We start from the raw sequence: 25,953 nt of genomic DNA, 5'->3' as shown, positions 1-25,953 counted from the left end.
AACTGGTCCTCCTTGCCACTTTTTGATCTTGTGTTTATACTATTTTCGACATTTTTTAATTCCATAATCCTTGCAATTGAAAAAGTGAAAAAAAAAGCAAAAGGCAGGGTAATAGCGATGAAGATAATTGTTAACAGCATATATCAGCGTAATATAGCATCTTGGAAGACATTGTTGGTTTCTGGAAGGGTTTGTGCCCACTCATGGGTATCTTGATGTGGCTCATTAGATGGAACATATAGTCTTATGCCTCTCAGATGAGTATCCTTTCCGTTTTCATGGTTCACAGGAAATAAAAGCCTGATAAATTGACATTTCAGTAGTTGGTCGTCCTCCCTGTTATCTAGAAACCTTAGTGCCACCCAACCATTCACATTTCTCACTTCAAGCATCCTGTAAAACCTTGCGTCAGATGGACTATGCCCCGCGTAAACCTTCACCAGGCTTGGGGCATATGACTCGTCTGCAACCATCGAGAAGAAAAGAGCCATAACACAGATGTCCATTCTCTTGCTGAACATAATGTCCAATTGGTGTGGTTGTCCTCCATCGCTCTGCCAAAACGTTTCGTAGTTATCATCTAGAGCAAGGTCCACAGGGTTCCCCAGCTTAAAAGACGAAGGCTTCCAAAGCGCCAAATGTGTCACGTTGATCATCCTTGCCGAGTCCAATAGCTCAATGCCCTGGTGAAACATATGTTGCAAGTTTTCCGGTGTAAGATTCTGATATTGGACTTCTTCTTGGAACCCGTTCACATAAAGTTCCCTGGTTGCAGCATCTACAACTCTGTCGTCCAATACCAGCACGGGTGGCTTTTTATGGCAACTCTTAACAGGCTTGATAAGCTCTGAGGGTGCTAAATGATCTAACATTTCGTTCGTTCCCGTCGAGCCCATTGCCTGACTTCGAAAACTCGTATTATTTTTGCCACCTCCTGTGGTCAGTCTATTTAACACTTTCTTTTGCTTTTATATGGACGGCGCTTATTTTGCCGCATTTTTTCTACTCTAACTACTCTATATTTTATACTTCCAGATCCTCCGTATATAAGCTATAAAAGGGCTTCTGAAAGAACTTTACGTTCACTGTCGGATAAGGTCTCATAAATACGATGAAAGCCACTCACATTTTTGGTTGCAGCTTCTTTAAAAAATCTTATCAGCAACTGAACAACGGATTCCTTCACGTCCATAAGTCCCGTTATATCGTCAGAGTCATCCTCTTCTCCTTCATCTACATCATCATCTATATATTCTTTCAGCTTTTCGTAATCGAGTACATCGTCCACATCTTCCCAATCATCGTTTTGGTCATCTTTATTAGTACTCACTGCCTCTTGCTGCATATCACTGGTGATCAATTGTTCTGGATTGGGTTGTTTACTTTGAAAGCCCAATTCAGAAACAAACAATTTGATAATCTTGGTGTAAAGTGGAACTTGCACGTATCTATCAGGCATTTTCTTAGCCATCGATCTTGTGATAATTAAGTCGCCTTCGTATGGTATCAAGTCACCATTGACCATCACTTTGTGCAACCTTGCATCATCCAAGAAAAAGAGGTTGCTCAAAGCAACGATGTTCTCTTTGATTCTTTTTTCGCCTCTGATGATTTCAAAGGCTTCTATCCATTTTGGCATCACCAATGACAAAGCATCGTTATGATCAATTTGAAAACTGGACAAGAAATCAACCGTTTGCTTAGGATCGTTACACGTTAAGAAGCATAAAACAGAGAGAAGGTTCTGCTGAGTAGAAATGTTTTGTGCCTTAATTAACCTTACTACAACGGCTTCCAAGATTCTTCCTATCAACGGTTGAATTTCTTTTGAAAATCTTGTGAATATGGTAACTACCAATGGCCCTACGTTCATAGCAGCAGAGTCTGAAACTTCCAGAGACAACAGCCTTTCTAAAACCTTCATGATATCCATTAATCTTGGCTCCATGGCCTGCGTATCCGTGTTGAGAATTAGGTAGCTGAATGCCTCTGTGGCTAGCTGCAGGGTTTCGTCTTCAGTAGAGTAAGCTAATACTTTAACCAACGGTTCGAACAGATATTTATTTATTTCATCTGGTAAAAATCCATCGTTAGGTTTTTTCTTCAAAAAAACTGTAATGAATTCCAAGACCAACGATAACAGTGGTGAGTATCTATAATTGTTTGCATTGTTGGCATCCAGAACATTAATAAATGATGGAAGACATAACTCAATGTAATTTTTATAATTATCCATATTAATATCATCCAATAGTTTCTCCAAACATTCTTGACTTTGCACGACAACCTGTACATTTGCTGGATCCCTAGATGAAATTGTGAAAACAAGATGAAATTCCGCTTGTAAGATTTCCTCCTTGGAATGTGATTCTTTGTGATTATAGCTAATGATTTGACTTAGTACTTCCATTATGGCCCCATTAGTGTCTTCTTCGGCATCACTACTAATCTCGTTGATTATTCGAACTACTTTTCCCTGGGCTTCTGTACAAACCTCTGACCCAAGTACTGAATCCAGTTCGGCAAAATAACAATAATATGTAAATGCAATTAATGTTGCAGATTTTATGAGCTCTTTATCACATTTTACCGCCAAATCTAGACTTTTTGCTAAGAACGCAGATGTCAAGGATTTGATATTAGGCAAGACATCAATAAATTTGTCTAGAACTCTGGGAATGACCAGAATTGCACGCGCCAATGTTAATTCTTGCGTTTCTTGTGTTACCAGAATATTTTCCAACATTTCTATTAAGATTTGTAAAGACTGATTGATATTCTCACCAGTTATTGCATCGTCATTGAGCAGAATGCATTGTAATAGATATAGCAGAGATTCTAAGGTTGGATAATTAAACGTGCTATGTTCAATATCGTTGGAGACAACTTTAAAAATCAAGGACAGATGAGGATTGGGTAATGAAGTAAAAAATTCATAGACCTGATCTCTAATATTATATGACGCCGCTAGACCTGTTTCCTTGGACACAAATGTATTGAAATCGCTTATCCATAGCTCTCTGGTCTCAGAATTTATCTGACATAAAATGGTCAAAGACGCTATAATTATGTTTACCTCTTCAACACTAAACGGTAAAATACAGACACTAGTCAAAAATTCTACAATATAAATAGAACAATCATGAACTGTTTCTGAAACGTCTACGCTTTCAATAGAGTCACCATTTGTGTCTACATGGGCAATGCTTTTCAAGTCCTGGATTGCTACTATTTTAAACTGTTTCTGTAATTCGTTTGAGAAATACTTTTTAGAGAAATCATTCTTGATAAGAACCAAATTCTCGTATATTATAGATTTAAATTTCAGCTGGGAAATAACATCTGCGTTATCAAAATTCAAGGTCAGCAATTGCCCCAATCTCTGTAAAGAAGTAGCTAAGCATTGGGAAACAAAAATTTTTCGCGACTCTTCATCATATCCATCATGGGAACTCATTTGCAAAAGGCATGCTTTGAATAGTTTCAAAGCAGCAATTTTAGCTACGAGTGTAGAATTTTCTGTAACAAGTACTTTAAAAATAATCTCCACGGTCTCCAGGCCAATTCCACCTTCAAAAAACATTTCTTCAGATACGACATCATCATAGATTTCATTCAATAAAGACATCGCGTTTAATGAGTGTTGATGAGAGATAGCACCATAAATGATTGTTAAAAGCTGCGGCCATTGATCTGGAAAATCAACTGCGGATATCTGGACAATACAATATGAAGCACCACTTTTTATTTTAGTATTTTCATTGTCATTCAGGCATAATTTCAACAGCACTTCTCGGATAAAATCTTTAACATTAACTTCGATATTCGACGTAGAACGATAAGATTCAAATCCAGGACTCCAATACATAGTGATCAGTTTTCTTAACGATAGTAATGCAAACTGTCTCGATTCTAGAGGAGATTCGTGCTGCAGGGCCACGTTTGCCAATGCTCTGAAGACTTGAGATGCATCTGAGTCACACCACTGTAACAATTGTGTCTCTGCTACCTCTCTAGTGCGTTTATCAGCTGATTGAGCCCCTATTATCAATTCATTAATATCCATTTTAGTGTGCTGAAAGTGGTCTATATTGTTTGAGACCTTTCGATTTGGATACGCAAGTCATACATATTCACATATAACTTTTTTTCTTTTTTTTCACAGTATACCAAGATATAACGCGTTGATCAAAAGATTGGCAATATATTCATTATATAGGGGTCTTGGAATAGTTCTAAATTCCTAGTCAACAAAAGTAATAAGTGAAGGAAGTTGAAGTTTTTCATAAAACAAATTAGTTTCCTTTTTTTGTCATGGATACTGAAGGTGCCTCTTTAAGTGAACAATTGCTAGATGCAGCTAGAAGAAACAATTTGGATCTTTTGGAAACTGTATTTGATAGTTTAGATAACGATGCTGAGAAAATTGCAAAGCTAATTAACGAATCTAGAGAACCATTGGGGAACACTGCGTTGCACTTATGCTGTAAGTATGGATCTTGGGAAGTTCTGGACAAGATTCTCGACCAAGACGGTGAGATCGAGATAGACCCACAAAACGATGTTGATGGCGACACTCCGCTACACGTTACAGTTAGATACAGTCAAGAGGAACCTGAACATGGAACGTTTATTGCTAGGAACTTAATTGAAGTGGGTGCCGATCCTAGGGTGAGAAACTATAACAATCAAAAGCCAATTGATTTGGTTCATGGCGACGAACTGGATGAATTAATTGACCTTTTGCAGGGTGCCGAATTAGCCATTGACAGTACTAATGGCTTAGCTGATAACAATGAAGATGGGGAAATGATAGATGATGGCCCATCTGATGACGAAGGAGATGATAAAAAATGATAAAATAAGTGATGCTAGTGCTACGGAGAGGGAAAGATAGATGAACTCTGGGTATATAGATCTTTTTTACATTGTGTATCTATTTCTTTGAAGTGCATTTAAAAAAAGTGTGCATATACGCATATTTATATACATATATGTATTATTTCACATCATCTGTTCTGGTGGGTATCCAACCATCGGGGGATAAGATGTTCTTTATTGCAATAATTAATTGGGTTCTCTTTTTTTGACAAGATTTAAATTGCAAATAGCTCATGCCCTTATATTCTGGTCTTATTTGCTTGAATAGTTCCCATTGTGCAAACCGGCTTATTTGCGATTGGCAACGCTTTCTCAGTGGTTTGGATGATTTAGTATAAAATCCATTCCTCACTCCATTAAGAATCGCTTCTTCAATACTAAAGTCATTCATAAAGAGCTTAACACTACACATCAGACTAGGAACATCCTCCTCATCCATTTTATCATCATAAAAAGGTGTGAGGCAATCCAGGAATTCAATTTCATGGTCTGGACTGGGCAGACGATAGTGGAAAGACTGCTTCAGATAACTTTTCGTTTCATCTTCTAAACCAGGAATCACAATATACTTCAAAAATACAGGTTTTTCAAAGAGTTCATAGTTTAAAGAATTTAGTACCGACGATAGCCGTTTTATCAGTAATTTATCAGAGCAGGATTTAGATAAAGTGATATTTGAATCATATCTTCCCGGTTTAGTCCTAACGACATTTTTCCTATTGAAATTCAAACGCCCCCTTAATATTGTTTTCACCCTGGGGTCGACATATTGGAATGCGTCGTTATCCTCTATTTTGACGAAATCATCATTTTTGCAATTATCATTTAGGAAATTCATACTGGCATCACCACAGGGCAATCTCGATATGTATAATGCCAACTCCCAGTTTTTTTTCAACTTGAATCTGGCAGGTAGTTCGTCATTATTTTGAATGAAGTCGTCACCATTTGATGGATTATAGTTTTTAATACGATTAAGTAAAACTGTATTAGCACCTCTTAATGCCAGTATCTCCGCATGACAGTCATGTAGAATTCTCCCTCCACTTCTTTGTAATTCTGAATCTGGCAAAGCCTTCACACCAGTAGCTATAGAAAGCACCTCTATATTATTCGCACCACCATCTTTGTTAATAGCTGCAACACCTGCCAATATTGTCCACTCTTTAATACCTGAAGGCCTAGTCGCTGGCCTGCAGATAGATTTTAGCTTTGAATATTCATTGATCACTCTTGTCGATATTTTTTCACCCAATTCATCCTCGCTTTGCATATTGAAAGGCCTGTTGTACATGCCTTTGTTTCTTAGCACGAAAAACTTCACATCACTCCTATTTTTTGTTCATTTTTTTTTGACATCACAATGATGATAGTATTATCTCTATTTAGTGTATACATATACAAATATAATTTCACAAACACAAATATTGTCTTACCTGCTACTAAAATTTAAAGTCAAATTTGATGTCCAATTCACTAATCATGCGCTCTAACCCACCAAGGCGTCTGAATTGCGCCACAAGTAGCTCTCTCTCACGCTTATCTTTAGCATCTTTATCTTCTTGTAGTTTCTCTTGTTGTGCAATTTCTTTAGCTTTTGCGTTTTCCTCTTTTTGAATCTCCTGATAATAAACTTTCGTCCTGGTTTTTAGCCTGCTGAAAGGATCACTCTTTGAATCGAAGTTATTGCTATCTTCTTTCTTCACATGCTCTGCATTCCTGATGTTACTCATATTCAATTTTCTATTCTTAGAGGTCAATTCCCCTAATTTTTTAATATCAGATTGGTCATTCTCATGATGCTTCTCGTATACAGACATTCGTTTCTCAAAGTTCCTTAACTGAGCGGAGTATTTTGCGATGTCTTTTTCATTATTAGTCTCCTTAGCGTACTGTAATTTTCCTCTCAATACAGTTTTCTCTAACACTGCGTTCGTACCTGATAGTTTTTTATTAAATTGCATCCTATGACGAACAACCTCATCCGTAGTTTTATCAGTCAATGGCGTATTGACAAAATCCACAACTTCTTTCGTTTTGTTACTCAAAGAATGCAAAGAAGGTTTAATCATTTGTGAATTATCCAATGCCCTGAGATATCTTTGGTATTCGTCATCGGCAAACAAACCATCACTAAAATAATTCATTTGGAAAACCTTCCTATCTTTACCTTGAGTAACACCAAAATACTGGTTAGTATAAAACTTACCCATATTGTAAGGTTTTTGCAAGAAAACTCTCTCAATTCTCACCATACGGTAAGAAGTTTTGCCGGTACGTTTATCTGTGCCAACGTTGACTCTACCATAACAACCTTTGACCACATCCTCAAACCCAGGATAAAAACAAAACTTTGCTACAAATGAACGACCAATCCTTAGTTTGTTGAAATCAGAAATATCAGGCTCTCTGTCCAGCTCATCTTCCTCTTCAGCCCACTCTACTTCCTCCCTCTTATCGTATATATCCCCTCTATCAAATGGATTGTATTCTTCATCATCTCCGTATTCGCTCCCTTCATCGTCCTTGTAGTCATCTTCCCTGTATTCTTCTTCATCGTCTTCGTCCTCGTTGTCGCTGTAGTGACGATTTTTCCTCGCTCTCTGTTTCTTTAGTTGCGAAAGTTTTGAAGCCTTGATATCAGAATGCCCGGTAGCATGGGTTGATCTAGTAGAGGCCCTGGTCTTTCTGGAATCTTCGTCGTTCTTGGCTCTTTGTTGTTGTTCTTTCATATCTCTCCCACGTGCTCTAAAAAGTTTCCTCTCCTGGTACTTCTGCATAATCTGAGATCTCTCAAATAATAGGGTCTCACGTTCCATTTCAGGTAAGGACTCCAAGTGTTCCCTGTCACTTTCATCCTTGTACTTTCCTTCTAAGGGAAACGGATTTTCTTCTTCTTCCTCGGATCCGTAGCCTGCATTACCTACAGAGAAAGGATTATAATCGTCCTCTTCCTCGTCATCCTCTGCACTGCCGACTTCAATCCTCCTCTTTTTAGAAAGAGATTGGTCATTGTTTTTAGCCCTTTTGGCGGATGTAGTGGTCAGAACTTGATCTTCTTCTTCAGATTCGTCGGCACCTGCCAAAGCTAACAAATCCTCATCTAAGTCAGACATCCCTATAGCTTTCACAATAAACTAATGTAGCACAATCACACGCTGTAATATTCTTTCAACTCCTTCTGTAACTCTGAAGAGTTTCCTTCCATCTCGTAGTCATAACTGGGACCATTTTCATTAAAAGATGAAATCGTCAAAATTCAAACTCCGGGTAATGGATTATTATCCTCATGATTGAAAGTGCACGCACATGTTAAAGGTTCTTTTGATAGAGGTACCTGTCATGAAGTGCCATACTCACACTATTGAGGGCCGGTGAAAATAAGACTGATCAAGAAAGCAAGAATTTTGCTTCTGAAAGATATTGTTCAAGAGTTGTTGGTTGAGAAATAACATAAATATGTATAGACATTACTTACGTGATGCTTATTTCTTTGCACCGTACTTGTTGACAGATTTACCATCTGGGATGGTGAAGAAGACATATGGCTTACCGTCCTTTGGTAAAGCGTCCAATCTGTAGTAACCCTTTCTTTCGAATTGGATGATATCACCAACCTTCATATCCTTAACATTCAAGTCAGCAATGGCATCTGTGTGAAATTCGGTTTGAGGAGTCAAGAAATCTTCGAAACTTTCGTCTTCTTCCAATCTATCCTTGGTAATCAAATGGTCAAAGTCAACCAAATCAACAGGGACGACATCCTTAGTGTCAGCCAACCAAGTCAACTTGTGCTTAGTCTTCTTGAAATCACCCTCCAAATTCAACTTGGCGACCATAGAGCCATCATCATTCTTCTTAGTAATAATGACGTTACCCCAGTCCATCAAAGTTACCTCTTCATCAACATTGATGATGTCGGCATCATCTTTGTCGACAACGATGTCCTTGTAGTAAATGACCTTCTTCTCACCCACAGCAGGGTTTTTCTTGTGTTTTGGTTTCATTTCAACCTTTGGTTCTTGTGGGGCTTCGGAGCCTTCTAAGTGAATCTTAACTGGGTTGACGATAGCAGTGTGTCTTGGAGCGATTGGATCAATGACTTTCTTGTTGAAAGCCCATATCAAGTTCCATTCTAAGTTGATGACATTTCTGGATGGGCCTTGAGATAAAACGAAGTTCCTTAAACCTTCAACGGTCATACCTCTTCTTCTAACACCTCTGACAGTTGGAAATCTTGGATCGTCCCAATTTCCGACTAACTCCTTGTCAACCATCCATTGTAACTTTCTCTTGGATAACAAAGTTCTAACGAAATTAATACGAGCAAAATCCCAGATATGGACTTTTCTCAAACGCAAAGCTTGTAACATCCAATCATATTGAGCATTACGGTCTCTATATTCAATGGTACGTAAAGCGTGAGTAACACCTTCAATAGCATCAACAATTGGGACACAGAAATCATAGGTTGGATAGATCTTCCAAGTCGAACCAGTTCTGTGGTGAGGAGTCAAGTTACATCTGTAAATGACAGGATCTCTCAAAGTCTTGTTCAAAGCTTCGTAATCGATCTTTGCACGAACACAGTTTTTCAAACCTTCTTCAGTACCGTTCTTCATTTCTTCGGTAAAGATCCTTAGATTTTCTTCAACAGAACGGTCTCTTCTGGCTGAAGCAATACCATCCATACGTTCCTCTCTCATCTTTTCAGTTGGAGTGTCGTCACAGTAAGCTTTACCATCCTTGATCATTTGGACACAGTAGTCATACATTTCTTGGAAGTAATCGGATGAGTAGGTTATTCTATCACCCTTGATTCCTAATAAATCTAAATCTTCCAAAATAGAATCTTGGAATTCTTCCTTTTCCTTTGATGGGTTGGTGTCATCAAATCTGATAATCAATTTACCCTTGTAAGCTTGAGCAAAATATTGGTTCAATAAGGCAGCTTTAGCATGTCCAATATGTAAATATCCAGAAGGTTCAGGTGGGAAACGAGTAACGACTTCACCAATTTTGGCATCCGGCAAATCAATTTCAAAGTTGGCCTTGTGGGTTTCCTTCTTCTTACCCACATTAGCACTTTTCTTCAATTCCAGTAAAGATTTGCTCAAGAAATCGTGAGCTTCACCAAAGATTGGATCCATTTCTAACAAAGTGTACCAACGAGAAACGTTGACATCAACCTTATTCTTAATGATGGAACCGCACATACCATTAGATCTCAAAGCACCCCAGCATGCTACATCGGCAGCGGAGTACTTCAAGCCGCCAAGGATAAAGGTTCTTAGGTTCAATTGAGAATCCAGTGTTTCCAATGATTGTGATAATTTAGCGAAGTTTTTAACAACCAATTCCTTTTGAGCCAAATTAACCCATTTAGCAACTTGCTCCTTATCACCATTATCAAAGATAGCAGCGAATTTACCAGTTATCTTGTTAAAGACATCTTCAGTTGCATCATCTAGCTTGGCAGCAGGAGCTTTCTTATCGTCGACTAACTCAATAGCTATGGAGTTAGGAGCCAGCGCGTTAACAATACGAGCAGCAATTAGTTCAGCATAAGCCACAATTGGGGCTTTTCCATTAATAGTCAAGGTGGATGGCATCTCGATCCCTTCTATTGTTTCTTTAACCTTTGAAAACAGTTTAAGCGTTCTTATGGCAGATAACTTCAATTATCTTCTATTTTTCTTGCTTTTAACGAAGAAAAAAAAAAGAGCAAACATTCGGGTAAATTGAAAAATTTACTTCGAGAATATTAGGAAGAGATGAGGTATTGTTATGTTGTTAATACTTCTGCGCTATGATGAAAAATAACGAGAATCGAACTAACATAATATATCCTAATGGGTGTTAGCGCAAATTTGTTCGTAAAGCAAAGAGGATCGACAACAGCTCTGAAGCAGCCAAAGGAAGTAGGATTCTACTCAAGAACCAAGGATGAAGAATACTTAGTTAGTGATGATACAAATTTGAATTACTACTATCTCCCGGACGCTGAATTAGACAAGAAATTGGATCTTTCGGCGGGATTTCAGAAGTTTAAGGATTATTATAAGGATTTTGAAGATAGGTGTTCCTTACGAGGACTATTAGAGACCATAGAAAGCTCTGAAAGGCATAAGGGGAAAAAAATCAATGCAGATATTATTACCTTTAGAGGAATCGCGAGGAAGTTAATTTCATGCGCATTTGACTCTCCATCTTTTAATGCAGTTGATCTTCGTATTGTTTCGTTCAATGGTCAACTTTTCATCAAGGAAGTGCCTGAAACTATCAATGCAGCTAAAGTATCCTCTACTACTGGTGCGGGGCATAATATTAATCAAGATTTAAATGTATTTACAGGCTACAAGTTTGAGACTTTGGCTACACTTTCTAATCCGCTGCAGTATACACCTCGTGAAGTGATAGAAAAGAGGGCTAAAAGGATTGTGGCGCATGGGGATGAATACATTAGCGTTGTGAGAACTGGTGTAGGTAACTGCAAATTAATTCTTGGTGCTGAAGTAGATTGTATATTTGACTTCAAAGAGAACGGTAGAGATAATTTGAAACATTATGCTGAATTGAAGTGCACACAGCAAGTTACGAACGTATCGGACACGCATAAGTTTGAGCGTAAGCTGTTTCGAACTTGGCTGCAATGCTTTTTGGTCGGCATCCCAAGGATCATATATGGATTCAAAGACGACCATTATGTACTAAAAACTGTAGAAGAATTTTCAACGGAGGAAGTACCTGTCTTATTGAAGAACAATAATCCGCAAATGGGAAGCACATGCTTAGAAGCCATTAAATGGTATGGTCTCCTTACTGAGTGGCTTTTGAAGATGATACCAAGGGACGAGGATCCCCATGCTCAAATAAGAGCATTTAAGTTGGTCTTCCAAAATAACCACCTGAGTTTATCCGAAATTGAAGAAAATGATGAAGAGTATTCAAGTTTGGTTAATGGAGAACATATATTAACGAACGGGTTTAAGGAATGGAGAAAATCGCTGAAATAACAATGTTCCTTTATGTCTTTCCTGCGCATACCCTCGTCGGCGTATGGTATCTAAAATATTTATGTAAATGTGCAGATTAGATTAAATTATATACACCTATGCATTGCGAACCGGTTTTGTATCTTTATGATTGAGATAAACTCTGTACGATCCAAAGCTCGTATTAGTCACAAATATTATACCAACGACGCTAATCAAAATGAAAAGGAAGGATCGTATACTGAACGCCTCAAAGAAAGCATTTATTACCTCAGCCAGAGTACGAGCCCATGCTTTAGCCCACTGATAATCGGAACCAGGCATTACTTCATCATTCATGCATTTTGACCATTCATTACAGCGTACTTCCAATGCTGGGACCCTCATATGAGGTTCGCACTGGTTTTTAAAGTATTTTAATTTACAAGTTGCAATTTTATCTAACGCTTCTCTAACTTCATGCTCCAGTTTTAAGTTAACATCTTTTCTTATCATCAGAATGAATTTAATAGCAAGAGACAGACCTATAATTCCTATAATAAAGTTGAAAAGAAGCTGGATATACTCTGCAATCAAACTTGGGCTTAACCAAATGCTTTGTCTAGTTAATCTAGCATCCTGCTGAAGTTCGCCCTCCAATACACCGCCACTTTCTAACCTTTGGTTGGCAAGCACACCATCAGTCCGTCTGGAAACATTTCGGAGTTCCATTCTGAGAACTTATCTTGGAATGTGAACTCAAAAATGAACCCAAGTAATTTAACTCATCAGGTATAATAGAAAGAAGTTCAATTAGTTGTTACCAGTACTTTGCAGACTTCCGGGTAATGGTTTACTCGGCTTTTCAACTACATATGTTTGAGAATAAATAGTATTACATGTTACTGACGATACCTACATCATAGAAACAAAGTGTGGCCTTCTAGAGCAATAGATATCCTCAAGTCTCCTAGGTTCCTCTCCTCAGCTAAAAATCGTAACTCTTCAAGTATGGTTAGTCTTGGATCTCTTTTAACAGGCGTTGTCTTAACGTGAGTAACAATAACATTCAATCCACTCAATCCTTTACTACTGTTGTATAAAGTGTTCAAATTGGATAATTCATTGATTAAATATATTGGAGATAGATGACCATACAACTGTTCAGGCTTGGAAGACAACGGGCAGGAACATTCCACTAATATACCCTTGAGATGTACAAGCGGTATATTCTCCGCGACGTAAGACCAAAATTCTTCGAGTAAAGATTCTTCAGATTCTCTGCGGTCCTGTTCAACATCTCCGCAAACTATTATACAGTCTTTACTTTTTCTGTCTCTGAAGATATAAAAGGTGCTGTATACCGGCGTGCCAGTTTTGACACCTATCCCGTGATGAACCTTGAATGGTATTACATCCCAAGGAAAAATAGTGCACTTTTGAACTTCCTTCGGATTCAAGCACCTTAGCTTCAATTTTTCCGAGCGTTCAGCTGTTAAATCTGGCCAAAGTAAGTCGTTAAAGACATGCTTTTGCAAGACGTCAATAGTGTGCGGTAATCCCCATATAGTTTTCTTTTTACTGTTTTCTTGCTCGTATATTGAGGGGGAGTTTACTACTAATCCATTAATATGATCTAAATGGGGATGGGTAATATAGTAGTCGGTAATTCCCTGAAACACCTTATAAGTTTTTTTTGTTGTATTGGCGCTTTCAAAATGGTCCCCCTGTCTCTTTAATGATTGTAGCAAAGACTTGGATAAACCCTTTTGTATGTCCAGTTTGGAATCAACAAAAAATTCTATGGGCTCTCGATCATGTTCATAGAAACTTGGAACAAACTCGTCATCGCCTTCATTGTCATTCCGCCCTTGGACCAACATTTCCCGTAACTGACACATTCCAGCACCGCCATCTACGGCTATTAATTCTGGATCTTCTGTTCTAGCAGGCTTAAGGATAAAGCACTGAGTTCCGTATTCAGTGGGTCCTCCATTGGCCCCAAGTATAGTTATTTCGAATACAACCATAAAAAGGACTATTTACTAAGAAAAAAGGGATGAAGAAGAAACCTTGTAAAAAGCCACCTTCTATCGGAAATTAGTAAAAAATATAAATTCCAGATCCAGCTTCCTTCGAAAATGGTAACGGCTTGACTATTGGCAGTTTTTAGTTTCAAGTTACGTACTCCCACTAAAACGTACATTTTAATCAGTATCCCATTTTCGTGCGCTATTTTTTTCGGGTTGTTAATTGTGACAGATGTAATATTATACATATGTTTATAGAAGATCTACACATACTTCAATAAAGTCAAGGTATGGAAAGTTGGAGTGAGTACTAATTAGGTGGCTAGTTCTATGTTAACAAATCCATTTTCCTTGGCTAATCTACCAACTGTATCACGGAACCAACGAACAGAAGAAAGAGCTCCAGCATGAATATTTAACCGGGTAACGATCCTGGCGAAATTCACCATTCTAAAGTTAATAACCTCTTCACGCGAGTCATTTGTGAAACCGTTAGTAGCTCAACAGCCTGGCTTTCTTCCCGTATTATCGCCATGAAAAATTCTTGGAGACTATATGTTTGGAAAATTTTTCGTACTAGGAGGATGTTAAATCCTAAATCCAGAAGAACACCGGCATTTGCGATATTTTCTTCCTTCTCATTGCTATATGGAAGTGCCCACTTTGCTATGAAATATTTTATCCAATCAATAAAAAGATCAATATTCTCATGAACGAAAAAAACATCAACACGTGAATGCAACAAATATAGTCTGATTTTCCAGAACAGATCAGGATCAACATCTTGTATTATTTCAGAAAATTCTACAATAATGATAACTCTCTGGAATTCAGTTAACAGATCGTTTACTGCCTTATCGTAATACAACGGGCCGTTATTTCTGAGTTGCAGAAATCGGTTCGCTTGGATTTTGTATAAACATGTTGAATGGTTTATAATGAAGTCGCATTCTCCAAAGTAAGGTTGTTCGATAAGGTCTAGTTGAGAATTTTTACATAACGATTGAATTACCTTCTGGTTCTCAATCACCTTATTTTCATTTACGGCTATGCATTTATTTTCAATATCTTCTTCTAATATTGAATGCCTCACTGATGAACTATTGAATGATGAGTCTTTCTCTCCACTATAAACAGATTTAGAGACCGGTTTTTCAATTTGAGAATTTGCATATGTCCCCGAATTCATTAAGTATGAAGTGGAAGATATACCGGTGCTATGGATTCCCTTGTGCTTTTTTTTTTTTTTTTTTGGTGACTAACATAGACATTAATTCGTTATCGATGAAAGATCTCTTTTGAGGAGCTAACGAGGTATTAATATCCCCCTCAGATGAAAGACGATCATTTTGATGGAATTCTTGAGTTTCATTAGCTGTCACATCATTTCTTTCGCTTCCTTCAAATGAAAAGTCTTCAATTTTTTTTTCATTAGATATTCTCATTGCAAGCTTGATAGTGCCAAACGTCTTTTTTTGATTATCAATGAGGTCAAGGGAGCCGGAATCTAATTCTTGAAATGTTAACCTCTTCGGTTTAATTGAATAGACTTCTTCATTTATGGTTTCATGTTCAAATATTGTACCCCTAGAATGGTTGCTGATTTTTTTCAGAGGATCCCATACTAAATCCTTCAAATCTTCTTTTTCAAGACGCCATATTCCATGAATATTCTTCTTAACTAACCTGTTTCTTTTCAGCTTCTTCGTTCTTATTTTGAAAAATTCTAGTTTATTAAAATGGGCATCAAAGAGTTTATCATAACTTCCCTCAAAAATATCAAGCTCTCGATCGTGTTCGGGGACTTTCACTACCCAGCTTTGCGGGCTAATCTTGATATCGTACTTACTGCTCCTGCTCTTATACTTTGGGGTGTTTTCAGGTGGGATTAGTCGCAAAAGGAACCTATCGTAAGTTTGCTCGAAAAATCGGGGCTTCCAGTCTGACAGTGGTTTATCAGAAAATAAGACACAAAAGTTCAACTTTTCCTCCGTTAGTCTGTTGTATCGTACTTCAAGGGCAGAGGGCATGTGTCTTAAACTTGGATATGGTATTTTTTTCCTTGGCCTACTTTTTCTGAGAAGTGGAATATTAAACCATCCTGACCTTATATTACCGTCTGCCAATCTGTGGTTCGCTGTCTGTTGAAGAGGAAAATACAATTCAACTGAAAGACTTTTCATCCACTTGAAAAATGACATGTCCTGTTTTTCGACTTTCAACTTTTCCCTGAATAGCTCATACTTCAGTTCTTCTTTGTTATAATTCTCAAGATTAGTCACATTCCATGTTTTGTCAACGTTTATACCCATTTTTTCTCTTTGAGAGGTGATGTGGATTACGTCCAAAAAATACTTATCACCATTGGTCATGCCGCACTTTTCAGACCTCCCGATCTCCAGTGGCTTAAGTTGCAAAGTTCTCAACTCTTTCAAATATTTTTGTGCTCGTCTTCCCAGTTTGATGTTTTCTTTCAAGCTTCCTGACAGAGCAGAATAGCCGCCCACATCTTGGCTATATTGAGATAACTTTACTTCCCAGCGTCCAATAATCATAGCTTTCGTAGTATGAACTATCGCCCGTCTCGATTGATTCAATAAATCAAGCTTATTTAACAATAATGTATCACTACGGAGCGGCTTTCTTCCTCTGAAACGTTATTTTAGGTTGATATATTACACTTCCCATTAAAGGATACTTTCAATCATCCTTCGGGAAAGCAAAGGTGAAAAAAAAAAATCAAAGAAAGGCCAAAAAGGAAATACGAAACAATAATACAATTTGCTAGAAAATGTGGCAAAGGTTGTCATAGATTGAATATAGACCTTTGCATCACCTAAAACTAAAGAGTACTTAACTGCTTATATACAAGTGAGAAAGAAGGCAACCTTAAAAATATAATATGGAGCCAATAACTTATCCGCAAGAAAAATCCTGAGAAGAAATCCGTAGTTGAGACATTTGTGATTTATATCATTGGGAGTCACCTTCTCCAAGAACCAGTGTTGGTTAAGTGTGGCTATTTTAGTCTTCAGAATCATCACCTCCGTCATCGTCAATGTCCATTACAATGACTTCTGAAGTATGGTGATGCACAGATTGGTCATTGTCATCCAAAATTAAAGGATGCGTTTCGTCGTTAGAAAATGGTTTAATATTCTTCAGCGTAGCTGAGCTTTCAGTTAGCTCAACCAAGGCGTTGTACCGGGAGACAAACCTTGGCCTTGTACTCAATTCAATAGTCAGGTGTGTCGGTATATCAGCTTCAAAATTAGACTCCGATCTTTCCTTCAGGATCTTAAATATAGTATAAACATCGCTGAATGAAATATGGTTGTTGTAGACATTATCTTCGAAAAGGGTCAGATCAAGGCTTTTTAATTGCAAAACCAACTCCTTCGTAGCAAAAGCCAACCTGCCAAAACGGTTCCCCATGAACTTACGAACAGACTCTATAAATTCCCCCATGGGGCGCTGATAAAGAGCAGCATTTTCACATATTATGGGTTGGTTACTTTCGTTCTCTTCTTCTGATGTAAACAACAGAAATGTACTATCTTTATATTTCACAGTGACTTTAGGCAATTCGCTTTTCATCAAATTCTCTGCCACGTTGCGTATATGGGCGTCTGATGATTGTTCCTCGGCAAGCTCATCATCATACTCCAGAAGATCTTCTTCGTCGCCCTCATCCAATTGAACTCCTACGTCGTCCAATTCCACTATCTTATGTGCTTCTTCTTCACTCATATTTGATTCCGTTGATATTCAAAAAACAACCTTTTATAGGCCATGTCTTCTACGTATATATTATTAATCCTGTTCAGATACTTCCCTATTTTACGCCTTAATGTAATTTTAGCATATCACGTACCACGAATACATGTTGGGCTCGGCGGGTATATAGACTTTGCAGCGAATTATAGACAAGACCGGGCCATTAACATGACTATTAAGAATTCTTTTTATTGAAGAGGGTGGATCCTTCAAGGTAAATTTAGCGATTTAAAGAGGCGTCGCAAGGATGAAAACGAAGTTTGACTGCATCAGTACCGGGAAAAGAAATAGACCCTCTCCAAATAGTAGTAACGAAGCCTAATAATACCTTTTTCAGTTCATACGAAACGCATATCGGACACAGCAATATTTTGACTAACATAATTACCTCATTCTTTTTTTATCTAGTTGGAATGAAACCAAAAGGTTTTCCTGAACTAGACTTTCAGAGGACTTATAGATATCGATCTCAACGACCAGTCAGCTACATTTAAAAGGAATAAAAAAAATAGCCGCCAACCAAGCTTTAAAGTGGGTTTGTCTTATAATAGTTTACTGGATGATTGTGATAATGAAAATGACACAGAAGATATATTTGAGGGTCGTGGTCCACGATTCTTCGATAACGATGATAATTTTTCATTAACAGCAGATGATACGCAAGTTACTAGTAAATTATTTGATCATGACTTAGAAAAGTTACCAAGTGAAGAGGCGAAAAAACCAAAGAGGGTCACGGTTAGGAAATTACCTAATAAATGTTTGGGTACGAATATCTTGCCAGATTCATTTAGAGGAGTTTTCAAATTTACAGAATTTAATAAGATGCAATCAGAAGCTTTTCCTAGTATTTACGAAAGTAACGAAAATTGCATCATTTCTTCACCAACCGGATCAGGAAAAACTGTATTATTTGAATTGGCAATCTTACGTCTTATAAAAGAAATGAATAGTGATTCAAATAATACCAAAATTATATATATCGCTCCCACCAAATCTCTATGTTATGAGATGTACAAGAACTGGATTCCTTCCTTCGTCAATCTTTCTGTCGGCATGCTCACCAGCGATACTTCATTCCTGGAGACAGAAAAGGCTAAAAAATGTAATATAATAATTACGACGCCAGAAAAATGGGATTTGTTAACAAGACGGTGGTCTGATTATAGCCGACTATTTGAATTGGTCAAACTCGTCTTAGTTGATGAGATTCATACTATAAAGGAGAAAAGAGGTGCAACTTTAGAAGTAATTTTGACAAGGATGAATACAATGTGTCAGAACATTAGGTTCGTTGCTCTAAGCGCAACTGTTCCAAATATAGAAGACCTCGCATTGTGGCTCAAAACCAACAACGAGGTTCCTGCAAATATTCTTTCTTTCGACGAATCGTACCGACAAGTTCAGTTAACCAAATATGTTTATGGGTACTCCTTCAATTGCAAAAATGATTTCCAAAAAGACGCCATATATAATTCCAAATTGATTGAAATAATCGAAAAGCATGCCGACAATCGCCCAGTACTAATATTTTGCCCAACCAGGGCTTCAACCATATCGACGGCAAAATTCTTACTGCATAATCATTTTTCTTCGAAAAGTAAGAAAAGATGTAATTATCATGCCTCTGATAGAATATTAAGCGAATGCATGCAACAAGGCATCGCTTTCCATCATGCTGGAATTTCATTAGAAGACCGTACTGCGGTTGAAAAGGAATTTCTTGCAGGTTCAATAAATATATTGTGTTCAACTTCAACATTAGCAGTTGGCGTGAACCTTCCGGCTTACTTGGTTATTATCAAAGGCACCAAAAGTTGGAACTCTTCTGAAATCCAAGAATATTCAGACCTAGACGTACTGCAAATGATTGGGCGGGCTGGAAGACCTCAATTTGAAACCCACGGGTGCGCAGTAATTATGACAGACACCAAAATGAAGCAAACATATGAAAACTTAATTCATGGCACTGATGTTTTGGAAAGTTCATTGCATTTGAATTTAATCGAGCATTTGGCAGCAGAAACGTCTTTGGAAACTGTCTTTTCAGTCAAAACTGCTGTAAATTGGCTACGAAACACATTCTTTTACGTTAGATTTGGGAAAAATCCGGCTGCGTATCAAGAGGTGAACAAATATGTTAGTTTTCACTCGGTTGAAGACTCTCAGATAAATCAATTCTGTCAGTACTTGCTTGACGCCTTAGTAAAAGCAAAACTAATTGATATGAGTGACGGGGAATACAGATCGACAGCGTACGGTAACGCAATGACGCGACATTACATTTCATTTGAATCCATGAAACAATTCATTAACGCAAATAAAACTCTATCATTACAAGGTGTGTTGAATTTACTGGCCACCTCTGAAGAGTTTTCGGTTATCAGAGTGAGGCACAATGAAAAAAAATTGTTCAAAGAAATCAATTTATCTCCACTTTTAAAATATCCATTTTTAACTGGGAAGAAACAGAGCCAAATAATTGACAAAATTAGCCAAAAGGTTTCTCTTTTGATTCAGTATGAATTGGGTGGATTAGAATTTCCATCATACGAAGGGGCTTCCAAATTGCATCAAACTCTTGTTCAGGATAAATTCCTCGTCTTTAGACATTGTTTTAGATTACTAAAATGCATGGTAGATACATTCATTGAAAAAAGTGACGGAACATCGTTGAAAAATACCCTGTTCTTACTGCGAAGCCTGAATGGTCATTGCTGGGAAAACACGCCAATGGTTCTTAGACAATTGAAGACAATTGGGCTAGTTTCAGTACGAAAGCTAATACGACATGGAATTACCAATCTAGAAGAAATGGCAAATTTGTCAGACACTCAGATTGAATACTATCTTAACCTCAAGATTGGAAGCGGGATAAAAATTAAAAACGATATTTCCTTGTTGCCTTGTCTGAATATTAGAACAAAACTGGAACATTGCAAAATGGAAAATGAGGATTTGTGGCTGACATTTAAGGTTGAGATTAGTGCATTATTCAAGTCTAGTATCTGGCATGGACAGCACCTCTCATTGGATATTGAAACTGAGAAAAGCTCAGGAGAGTTGGTCGACTTTAGAAGACTTCAACTTAATAAACTACAGTCACCAAGAGGCTTCAAAATTTCAGCAAATATCTCATCCAATCTAGAAAAAATTGAATTTTCCATTCATTGTCAAGAGATCGCCGGACTCGGAAAAACAATCGTATATTCCACTGACCATCTGGCATCCCAGTTCTTCGCGAAGTCATCGCATATGAGGAAAGATCTAAGTAGTCTAGAAAAATGTCTCTTCCATGTGAGTAGTAGTGACGAAGAAGTTGAGAAAACATCTAGATTTTCCCACAATGTTGGCTTAGAAGAATCGCTGTCTTCAGATGACAGCATATTAGATTATTTGAATGAGGCGAAGAGGCCGCCAAAGGCGGTTGAACCTGCTGCGGCTATTCACTCAAACGTACATTCTTCTTCACATGGTAGTAATGGCCGCCAAGTAAGATCCAATGGAAATTATGAATGTTTTCACAGTTGCAAAGACAAAACGCAATGCAGGCATTTGTGCTGTAAGGAGGGAATTCCAGGAAAATATATAAAAGAAAAAGGATCATCTTCAACCATGTCAGTATCGAAAGCTGGTCAAGTACGCCAGCCGCTGCTTGCGAAAAATACCAATACAGATCCCCACCTGGAAAAAGGACCAAAGGGTAAATTAAGACAGTGGCAGGAAGAAAGTACAGATACTGGGGCAGTTCACCTGCCTTCTTCAAAAGTTCATGATGTCCCTCACATGTCGTTTAAGGAAGCAAATGTACAAGTCTTACAACCCGCTCCGGAGATTTTCCCTGAAATAACTTCCATTGATCTTAAGTCATCCGATGGCTATTCTAGCAATACAGCGATAAGCTCAGCAAGTGATCCGACTGGTGGTCTGGATTTCTTAGGTTCGGATATCGAGTTTGAATGAGCGGCATGGCTGGAAACAATAGACATTACTAATATATTTCATTACCCTGATTCATTCTGACATTTTTAGTGCTCCCCAATAGAGGTTGGTATGCCTCAGAGTTGACACTCCTGCTTTGGTTATTAATAAGGAGTGGTGAAATAATCTTAACCTCTACAATTTATCGGGGAGCATGATGACATTGTCAATCAATTCATTATTATCGTTATATACCACGCTATTTATCATCTCTATTATTAGTCACATGACCGCGATAGGTGATCCGGGTCAGAAAACCCGAGATGGAGTAACTTTACCGGCGGAATTTTTAGATCAATTGAAAGAATCGAAGTGCGATTAGTAATTCATTCATACGTTTCTTTCAAAAAGCAAAGCATTCTTGAAGGTATCTTTTGCTGAGAATCGTTCTGAACAAAAAGTTGATAGGCTTGCTACAAATGTCAACACTTAGTGATAGTGATACCGAGACTGAAGTCGTTTCGAGGAACTTATGCGGAATCGTCGACATAGGTTCCAATGGTATTCGTTTTAGTATATCTTCCAAGGCCGCGCATCATGCAAGAATCATGCCTTGTGTTTTCAAAGATAGGGTTGGTCTTTCTCTATACGAAGTTCAATATAACACACATACGAACGCGAAATGCCCGATCCCTAGAGATATTATAAAAGAGGTTTGTTCTGCCATGAAGAGATTCAAATTAATTTGCGATGATTTTGGTGTACCTGAAACTAGTGTTAGAGTAATCGCGACAGAAGCTACCCGAGATGCTATCAACGCAGATGAGTTTGTTAATGCTGTTCACGGTAGTACTGGCTGGAAAGTGGAAATCTTAGGCCAAGAAGACGAAACTAAAGTCGGCATATATGGTGTTGTTTCCTCATTCAACACAGTAAGAGGTTTATACCTAGATGTGGCTGGTGGTAGCACTCAATTGTCATGGGTGATAAGCTGCAATGGAGAAGTCAAACAATCAAGCAAACCTGTATCTTTACCATATGGAGCTGGAACTCTTTTGAGAAGAATGAGAACAGATGATAATAGGGCACTTTTTTATGAGATTAAAGAAGCATACAAAGATGCGATTGAAAAAATTGGTATCCCTCAAGAAATGATTGATGACGCTAGGAAAGAAGGTGGATTTGACCTTTGGACGCGTGGGGGTGGTTTAAGAGGTATGGGGCATCTACTTCTTTACCAGTCAGAGGGTTATCCCATCCAAACCATAATTAATGGATATGCTTGCACTTATGAAGAATTCTCGTCTATGTCAGATTATCTATTTTTAAAACAAAAAATACCAGGTTCTTCCAAAGATCACAAAATATTCAAGGTTTCCGATAGAAGGGCTTTACAACTCCCTGCCGTTGGTTTATTCATGAGTGCTGTTTTTGAAGCAATCCCTCAGATTAAAGTTGTACATTTTAGTGAAGGTGGTGTTCGAGAGGGTTCGCTTTATTCCCTTCTTCCAAAAGAAATTCGTGCACAAGATCCATTGCTAATTGCGTCCCGTCCTTATGCTCCACTACTTACTGAAAAATATTTATACCTGTTGAGAACATCAATTCCACAAGAAGATATACCAAAAATAGTAAATGAAAGGATTGCACCCGCTTTATGCAACTTAGCATTTGTTCATGCCTCTTATCCGAAAGAGCTACAACCAACAGCTGCATTACATGTTGCCACAAGAGGAATAATAGCCGGCTGCCATGGATTATCTCACAGAGCTAGAGCGCTGATAGGAATTGCTCTATGTGGTAGATGGGGTGGCAATATACCGGAATCTGAAGAAAAATACTCTCAAGAATTAGAACAAGTAGTTTTACGCGAAGGTGATAAAGACGAAGCACTGAGAATTGTATGGTGGACGAAGTATATTGGTACAATTATGTATGTGATCTGCGGTGTTCATCCAGGTGGTAATATCAGAGATAACGTATTTGATTTCCATGTCTCTAGACGTAGTGAAGTGGAAACTAGTTTGAAGGAATTGTTCATTGATGATGCAACTGCTTCAAAGGTAAAAGAAGAATCTACGCGTAAAAACCGCGGATACGAAGTAGTCGTGAGAATTAGTAAGGACGATCTTAAAACAAGTGCTTCCGTTCGTTCCAGAATCATCACTTTACAAAAGAAAGTACGCAAATTATCTAGAGGAAGTATAGAGAGGGTCAAAATTGGCGTGCAATTTTATGAAGAATGAAGACTTCAAGTCTTTAAAATACTTAAACAATATATACGAAACCCCTATATAAGCATCTTTTACTCCGAAAAACCTCAAAAAAATTAGATAAGAAAAGAGGAGAAATAAACAATCATTGAAAGAAACTAAAATCATGTAGATTTCATAAATCGTTATATTCTTTGTCTATAAATATTTATCGTCACGAATAAATCTCGTAAAATTCTAACAAAGTTTATACAATATCACAGTTGTAAAAATAAGAAAAAAAAGTTCATAAAAAAACATGTTCACATAAGCAAGAAAGGGCACTTTTTCGCGGTTCAAACCTAATTTACGAATTAAGTTTAAGCACCGATGATACCAACAGACTTACCTTCAGCAATTCTCTTTTGGGCTAAAGCAGCAATAACAGCGGCACCAGCACCAGAACCATCCTCAGCAGGAACAATTTTGATTGGGTAGTCGTCTAGTGAGGTTTGAGTCCAGCCGTAAATGTCCTTCAAAGCATTGGCAGCCTTTTCTTTGAAACCTGGGTATCTGTTGTAAACGGAACCATCTGCAGCGATGTGGCCGGTCTTGTAACCTCTCTTTTGACAGATAGCAGCAATACCACAAACGGACAATCTAGCGGCTCTAGCACCAATCAATTCAGATAAACGTCTAATCAATTTACGTTCTTGAACAGTGGTGTTAATACCGAACTCGTTTTGGAACAAGTCGTCAGTATCTTCTAAGTTTTCAAATGGATCTTCTTCAATTCTGGCTGGGTAAGAAGTGTCCATGACGAAAGGTTTGTCGAACTTGGACAAGTCTTGGTTCTTGAAAATGAAGCCTTGCTTTTGCATGTCCATCAAAGCCAAACGCAAAATTTCACCCAAGTAGTAACCAGAAGACATTTTTTCAAAGGTTTGTTGACCTGGTCTTGGAGATTCTTCATCGATGGTGATATCATATTTGGTTCTTGGCAAGACGACATGTTCGTTATCGAAGGAACCATATTCACAGTTGATAGCCATTGGAGCTGATGGTGGAATGTCATCAGATAGTTTTCCTTGTAGCTTTTCGATGTCGGAACAAACATCGTAGTAAGCACCATTGACACCAGTACCGAAAATAACACCCATCTTGGTTTCTGGGTCGGTGTAGTACGAAGCAACCAAAGTACCTGTAGTGTCGTTTATCAAAGCAACAACTTCAATTGGGATGTTTCTCTTGGTGATTTGCTTTTGCAACATTGGGACAACATCGTGGTTTTCAATGTTTGGAATATCAAAACCCTTAGTCCATCTTTGCAAGATACCTTCATTGATTTTGTTTTGAGAAGCTGGGAAAGAAAAGGTGAAACCCAATGGAATTGGTTCTGAGATACCTTGTGGGAATTGCTCATCAATAAAAGCCTTCAAAGAGTCAGCAATAAATTCCCATAATTCGTCTGGATTTTGAGTAGTTCTCATAGCATCTGGTAATCTGTACTTAGATTGGGTGGTGTCAAAGGTACGGTCACCGCCCAATTTGACCAAGACAACTCTCAAGTTGGTACCGCCCAAATCAATGGCCAAGAAATCACCAGATTCTTTACCAGTTGGGAAATCCATAACCCAACCTGGAATCATTGGGATGTTACCACCCTTCTTGGATAAACCCTTTTCCAATTCCGAAATGAAATGCTTGGTAACAGCTTGTAGGGTTTCAGTTGGAACAGTAAAAATTTTTTCGAAATTTTCAATTTGTTGCATCAATTCCTTTGGCACATCAGCCATGGAGCCCTTTCTGGCTTGTGGTTTTTTTGGACCTAAATGAACCATTTTACGTTAATAATGTACTTAGTATGTGTGGAGAATTATATTCCTACGATTTTATTCGGAAAAAAGAAGAAGATATTAAAGAACTTTGAAGCTTGAGTTATAAAAGTTGAGAAATTTTTTTTTAGGTATGGGGTAAGATTACTCTTTTTTATAGTTTTGTAGATAAGACAGTGGCGAAGGTGCAACAAAGAAACATCACGGAATAGGACACGATATTTGCAAGCTTGTCTCAGTTGGAGGTAATCTCGTGGATCTCGCAATCAAAGTGTTTCGTCGTCGTCGTCGTGGAAAATTTTTCAGAAAGAAACGAACGATTACCTAAACCGCCTTTTTTTCC

At 37.9% G+C, this 25,953-nt stretch overlaps 15 protein-coding genes across 15 annotated transcripts; 4 read left to right on the top strand and 11 right to left on the bottom strand.

Moving 5' to 3' along the window:
- Positions 1–143: 143 nt before the first annotated feature.
- Positions 144–896, bottom strand: DOC1 (anaphase promoting complex subunit DOC1; the record flags this gene model as incomplete). Its single annotated transcript, XM_033910253.1, has 1 exon — positions 144–896. One exon carries the CDS (start codon positions 894–896, stop codon positions 144–146), a length of 753 nt encoding a protein of 250 aa, XP_033766144.1.
- A 155-nt stretch (positions 897–1,051) lies between these two features.
- Positions 1,052–4,066, bottom strand: KAP114 (karyopherin KAP114; the record flags this gene model as incomplete). Its single annotated transcript, XM_033910252.1, has 1 exon — positions 1,052–4,066. The coding sequence occupies one exon, from the start codon at positions 4,064–4,066 to the stop codon at positions 1,052–1,054; it is 3,015 nt and encodes a 1,004-aa protein (XP_033766143.1).
- A 248-nt stretch (positions 4,067–4,314) lies between these two features.
- ANK1 (ankyrin repeat-containing protein ANK1) lies at positions 4,315–4,857 on the top strand (the record flags this gene model as incomplete). The annotated part of the gene is made up of 1 exon (XM_033910251.1): positions 4,315–4,857. One exon carries the CDS (start codon positions 4,315–4,317, stop codon positions 4,855–4,857), a length of 543 nt encoding a protein of 180 aa, XP_033766142.1.
- A 142-nt stretch (positions 4,858–4,999) lies between these two features.
- On the bottom strand, positions 5,000–6,175 carry TAD1 (tRNA-specific adenosine deaminase; the record flags this gene model as incomplete). The annotated part of the gene is made up of 1 exon (XM_033910250.1): positions 5,000–6,175. One exon carries the CDS (start codon positions 6,173–6,175, stop codon positions 5,000–5,002), a length of 1,176 nt encoding a protein of 391 aa, XP_033766141.1.
- Positions 6,176–6,323: 148 nt separating this feature from the next.
- On the bottom strand, positions 6,324–7,997 carry RTF1 (RNA polymerase-associated protein; the record flags this gene model as incomplete). Its single annotated transcript, XM_033910249.1, has 1 exon — positions 6,324–7,997. One exon carries the CDS (start codon positions 7,995–7,997, stop codon positions 6,324–6,326), a length of 1,674 nt encoding a protein of 557 aa, XP_033766140.1.
- A 369-nt stretch (positions 7,998–8,366) lies between these two features.
- Positions 8,367–10,493, bottom strand: GUS1 (glutamate--tRNA ligase GUS1; the record flags this gene model as incomplete). The annotated part of the gene is made up of 1 exon (XM_033910248.1): positions 8,367–10,493. One exon carries the CDS (start codon positions 10,491–10,493, stop codon positions 8,367–8,369), a length of 2,127 nt encoding a protein of 708 aa, XP_033766139.1.
- Positions 10,494–10,733: 240 nt separating this feature from the next.
- RAI1 (decapping nuclease) lies at positions 10,734–11,897 on the top strand (the record flags this gene model as incomplete). The annotated part of the gene is made up of 1 exon (XM_033910247.1): positions 10,734–11,897. The coding sequence occupies one exon, from the start codon at positions 10,734–10,736 to the stop codon at positions 11,895–11,897; it is 1,164 nt and encodes a 387-aa protein (XP_033766138.1).
- Positions 11,898–11,993: 96 nt separating this feature from the next.
- Positions 11,994–12,587, bottom strand: BRR6 (Brr6p; the record flags this gene model as incomplete). Its single annotated transcript, XM_033910246.1, has 1 exon — positions 11,994–12,587. One exon carries the CDS (start codon positions 12,585–12,587, stop codon positions 11,994–11,996), a length of 594 nt encoding a protein of 197 aa, XP_033766137.1.
- A 188-nt stretch (positions 12,588–12,775) lies between these two features.
- Positions 12,776–13,885, bottom strand: PDE1 (3',5'-cyclic-nucleotide phosphodiesterase PDE1; the record flags this gene model as incomplete). The annotated part of the gene is made up of 1 exon (XM_033910245.1): positions 12,776–13,885. The coding sequence occupies one exon, from the start codon at positions 13,883–13,885 to the stop codon at positions 12,776–12,778; it is 1,110 nt and encodes a 369-aa protein (XP_033766136.1).
- Positions 13,886–14,327: 442 nt separating this feature from the next.
- On the bottom strand, positions 14,328–15,074 carry SPAR_G00130 (uncharacterized protein; the record flags this gene model as incomplete). The annotated part of the gene is made up of 1 exon (XM_033910244.1): positions 14,328–15,074. The coding sequence occupies one exon, from the start codon at positions 15,072–15,074 to the stop codon at positions 14,328–14,330; it is 747 nt and encodes a 248-aa protein (XP_033766135.1).
- A 28-nt stretch (positions 15,075–15,102) lies between these two features.
- ZIP2 (Zip2p) lies at positions 15,103–16,440 on the bottom strand (the record flags this gene model as incomplete). Its single annotated transcript, XM_033910243.1, has 1 exon — positions 15,103–16,440. One exon carries the CDS (start codon positions 16,438–16,440, stop codon positions 15,103–15,105), a length of 1,338 nt encoding a protein of 445 aa, XP_033766134.1.
- A 469-nt stretch (positions 16,441–16,909) lies between these two features.
- Positions 16,910–17,635, bottom strand: RMR1 (Rmr1p; the record flags this gene model as incomplete). Its single annotated transcript, XM_033910242.1, has 1 exon — positions 16,910–17,635. One exon carries the CDS (start codon positions 17,633–17,635, stop codon positions 16,910–16,912), a length of 726 nt encoding a protein of 241 aa, XP_033766133.1.
- A 274-nt stretch (positions 17,636–17,909) lies between these two features.
- Positions 17,910–21,625, top strand: HFM1 (DNA helicase; the record flags this gene model as incomplete). Its single annotated transcript, XM_033910241.1, has 2 exons — positions 17,910–17,967; positions 18,123–21,625. The coding sequence occupies 2 exons, from the start codon at positions 17,910–17,912 to the stop codon at positions 21,623–21,625; spliced, it is 3,561 nt and encodes a 1,186-aa protein (XP_033766132.1).
- Positions 21,626–22,062: 437 nt separating this feature from the next.
- On the top strand, positions 22,063–23,829 carry RTG2 (Rtg2p; the record flags this gene model as incomplete). Its single annotated transcript, XM_033910240.1, has 1 exon — positions 22,063–23,829. One exon carries the CDS (start codon positions 22,063–22,065, stop codon positions 23,827–23,829), a length of 1,767 nt encoding a protein of 588 aa, XP_033766131.1.
- A 326-nt stretch (positions 23,830–24,155) lies between these two features.
- HXK2 (hexokinase 2) lies at positions 24,156–25,616 on the bottom strand (the record flags this gene model as incomplete). Its single annotated transcript, XM_033910239.1, has 1 exon — positions 24,156–25,616. The coding sequence occupies one exon, from the start codon at positions 25,614–25,616 to the stop codon at positions 24,156–24,158; it is 1,461 nt and encodes a 486-aa protein (XP_033766130.1).
- Positions 25,617–25,953: the final 337 nt, after the last annotated feature.

This window comes from Saccharomyces paradoxus, chromosome VII (assembly GCF_002079055.1).
Source record: "Saccharomyces paradoxus chromosome VII, complete sequence".
In the NCBI taxonomy this organism is placed as follows: Eukaryota; Fungi; Ascomycota; class Saccharomycetes; order Saccharomycetales; family Saccharomycetaceae; genus Saccharomyces; species Saccharomyces paradoxus.
Note: the sequence above shows the minus strand (reverse complement) of the source record. Positions and strands in the feature narration are given on the sequence as shown.